Genomic DNA, 3875 nt, shown 5'->3' on the forward strand with positions numbered 1-3875 from the left:
ATCCATAATTAGGTACAAAAAATCAACATGAAAATCTATTTGGCCTGTACATAGCTTTCTATACACAAATTGCTTCTTTATTTCCAAGCAGGAGCAAAGAGATTTCATATAACTGATAGAAATCACAAAGAAGATAACCACCTCTCTGACACTGGCATTTTGTAACATTAAGTGCTAGGCATTTACTGAAGACAGGACTTTTGCTTGTGTTGGTTACATTTTTCCTACATTTTTTTAATATTACTAAAATCCCAATGAAACTTCTTTCAGTCAAGTTAGTGGTTAGCATCTTAAATTTTATTAAAACTTAGTATTACAAATTTTATTTGAGCAAGTTCAGTGGAGAGAGGTTATGAAAATAGCTTATTGGCATAGTACCCTGCTAGTCTGCTAAAGATGTACAGAGGTATGTTAACTGTTGGCAAAGTTTTCCAACAGTATGAAAACAGAGGATTTTAAACTGTCAGTAACTAAAAGTATTGAGTACAAATATACTATGCATGTAAAAATAACAAGTAAGTTTAATTTTGCAATGTTCTACATTCTTTTGCCTACAGCTTGCTCTCTATCCCAGTGCAATGCGCACGTGGAGCCCCACATGCCTTCACAAATTTGCACAGAGCATTTCCAGCATCATATCATCCATGCTAACTGTGCCAATAATGGGCCTGAAGAACAGTTCAACAATGACTTCAGCATTGATGAATTTCAGCAGGTAAAGGGCACTATTCAGGTCGACGTATCTGCCCTGGTAGTCTCTCTGAGTAGTCTTGATGTGCTCACTGAGGATCTGCTGAGTTCTCCACTGAAGGCCTTGAATGTACTTCACGCACTGCAGGCCTGGCAGGTCTGGAGAAAGAAAGATCTCTTTGTTATGAACAGTTTACCAGAGAAAACATTGCCAACTTTAAAACGCATTCATTTTTGCATGTTCCTATTCCAGAAATACTTAAGCATGTTGGCTAAAAGGGTTTTTGAGGGCAAGAAGCAATAATATATATGTATATATGTATTATATATGTTGTATAATATAATGTATATTATCATGTATATGTCATATATATTACATACAGTACACATGCTATATATTCGCTACATCTCTGTATTATATTGTGTGTATTACCATGTATATGATATAGCATATATATTACAAATATGATATATTTGCTACATCTCATATAACGGACATGTATATATGTACATATATACATATATGTATATAGCATATAGTTTGCAATGTATAGTTAACATATGTGCAATATATAACACAACATATGCTGTATCATATATGTTATGTGTATGTGTATATGCATCATATATATGTGGTATCAAATACCATATCCTTTATGATATACATCCATATCTTATACATCATATATGTATATGTGTATGATACATCATATATATATATATATGTCACAGCACAGTAGCCATTTTGTTATATAAGGTCACTCAGGACCCGATGAAACACTGTAAAATGGGGTGGAGAAGGAGGCTGTGTTGATTAGGAAATCTCCAAGGAATCTTCAAGTTAAAAAATGTATTGCTCCTGCTTTCCTGCCACTTTGCAGGAATTGAAGGTGGGCGATTCCAGATGTTCAGGATCATCCCAGTGACCATGCACAAGCAGATCAGTGATATTCTATGGGGGTCCTTACCACCTGTTTCCTGCCTTGTCACACAATAGATTTGAACCAAGGAAAGTGTGCTTGTAATTTTCTGAATGGGGTTTCAGAAAGGGACATTACAAAACTGTCATGGCTATGTTACTGCATAGGAATAGCTGAGGAGAGCAAAGGAGTAGCTGTGGCTCATGATGGCAGAAACTTCTATAAGAGAAATACGTAAAAAAGCCAAGTAATTCCTCAAGGACCTCCCCTCTCTTCCCCACTCTTCCTCTTCCCCTCCTAGCCTTCCCTCTTCTCTACCCCCCCACCCTCATCCTCATGATGTTGCTGGCAGCAGTTCACCCACCAGGAACACTTCCCAAATCCAGTCCCCCAACACTCCCCACCAGCCCCTCTGAATGAGTGGAGATTTGCGAAGGCATCCCTACCACCCCGGAAAACTCCTGAGTGCCCCGAAGTAGACATTGCCCACTGCTGCTCTAACCTGGGAAAAGCCAACACCAGGTCAGCGCTCTTACCTGGATTAAAGAGTATGGTCCCCTTGAGGTAGGCATACTCCTTGGTATTTATATTCAGACTCCAGCACTTGATGAGGAAATTCTTCATGGCTTGAACCGTGGTGGCCCAAGGCAGTTGCACAATCTCTGGTGGCGGTGCCGAACGCGGTGGTTGCCCTGTGGGCATGGGCGGTGTCTCCGGGCCCTGGGTCTCCTGCCCCCTGGTGGTGAAGATTCTCTGCAGCACGCTGGGCTCCGAGATCTCTAGGGTCTCGAAGTGTATGCGATCCTGGGCGAGCTCGAGCATGAGCAGGGGCGCCCAACAGCTGCGGGCCAGCACCAGCTGTTGATCCAGGGGCAGCACCTGGAAGCACGGCAGGTACTTGACGAATCGCAGCGTCTTCAACAGGCCCGAGGCGGCGGCCTCCCAGACCACCTGTGGACTCTTCAGAGACACAAGCCTGGGCGAGCCACAGGAGGTGTCCCACCAGGCGGGAGCCGGCTGCAACTCCAGAGCCGCTCTTGGTTGACTGGAGCTCCCCTGCGTACTGACGCCGCTGCTGCCCGGCTGGGAGTTGTTTTCATTGCAAAAGTAGCTGCGGTACAGGACCGTCATGGCCTGGCCACCTTGCAGCCCCACTCTACCTCTCAGATTCTGCGCGCAGTAGGACAGCTGCCACCACGCGCCTCTGGCCCCGGCTTCGGACCCTTCTGGAGCCACGTGCGATTGCTTGGCGCTCGTCAGCAAGCTGTATAAGATGCTGCCCTGCCTGGGGTGTTCTTCCCCACAGAAGCAGCAGCGGTACAGGAGCGCCATGGGGCGGCCCATCTGCGGACCCTCTCTTCCCACCTGGGGCTCGGCACCGCAAGCGCAGCCCCAGCACGGAGCTCCCATCCGCGTCTTGGACGCCTCGGGAGCCCCGTGCGTCGGCTTGGCGCTGGTGAGCATGTTGTAGAGGATGCTGCCCTGGCGAGCGTGGTTCTCACCGCAGAAGCAGCAGCGGTACAGGAGCGCCACGGTCCGCCCCATCTGCGGACCCTCTCTGCCCACCAGGGGCTCCGAACCGCAAGCGCAGCCCCAGCATGGAGCTCCCATCCGCGCCTTGGGCGCCTCGGGAGCCGCCGCGTGCATCTGCTTGGCGCTCATCAGCATATTGTAGAGAATGCTGCCCTGCCATGGGTGGTCCTCCTCCGCCATGGCCCGCGGCTTCCACAGCCCGTTCTGCCCAGTAGCCGCCGCTTGGGACTTATTTATACTGAGCACGCACGCAAGCGCGTCCGCCTCCTCCCCGCCCGGGAAAGGGCGCAGAAGGGGGCGCGGCATTGCGCTTCTCTGTGCTCGCCCAAGACCTAGGAGGTTCAAAAGGGCAAGATAACTCCTTAGAAGCTGGAAAATGAAGAGGAGCGATAGCGTGGGAGCTCCTGGGAACTTCCTGACTAACTCCCTCTGCCCCTGCCCCCTTTCCTCTGGAGGAAGGGATCAGAGAGCATAGCCCGGAACAGAGAGTTGGGGGGTTTCAGCTCTTCCCAGTAAATCCCCATATCTACTTGCTTCTCTTGATGAGGGGGGAGCGCGGGAAGCCTGGAAAGGAGAAATAGCTCTTTCTGGGTTGTTTTTCTCAACTCTCTTCAAACGACCACACTTCGTGGGACTTGTGTTTTAGGTTCGAGTACAAGTCTTCACTTTCTGAGTCCTTGAAAATTTAAACATAGCTCAATATTATCAGTTAGCTGTATCAATAAGCCGCAA

At 48.1% G+C, this 3875-nt stretch overlaps 1 protein-coding gene across 1 annotated transcript; it reads right to left on the minus strand.

The window, feature by feature from the left end:
• Positions 1-503: 503 nt before the first annotated feature.
• Nr0b1 (nuclear receptor subfamily 0 group B member 1) lies at positions 504-3333 on the minus strand. Its single transcript, XM_090325664.1, has 2 exons — positions 2147-3333; positions 504-849 (listed from the first exon to the last, which is right to left on the minus strand). The coding sequence occupies exons 1-2, from the start codon at positions 3321-3323 to the stop codon at positions 605-607; spliced, it is 1422 nt and encodes a 473-aa protein (XP_090181790.1). The 5' UTR covers positions 3324-3333; the 3' UTR covers positions 504-604.
• Between the last annotated feature and the right edge of the window lie 542 nt (positions 3334-3875).

Source organism: Megascapheus bottae, chromosome X (assembly GCF_031878675.1).
Source record: "Megascapheus bottae isolate mThoBot1 chromosome X, mThoBot2.hap1, whole genome shotgun sequence".
NCBI lineage: Eukaryota > Metazoa > Chordata > Mammalia > Rodentia > Geomyidae > Megascapheus > Megascapheus bottae.

Excerpts from the sequence above, each read along its gene's own strand:
- Nr0b1 (XM_090325664.1), bottom strand. The coding sequence starts at position 3,323 with ATGGCGGAGGAGGACCACCCATGGCAGGGCAGCATTCTCTACAATATG. Across the intron at positions 850-2,146 it reads GACCATACTCTTTAATCCAG|ACCTGCCAGGCCTGCAGTGC; the intron begins GTAAGAGCGCTG and ends TTCTTTCTCCAG.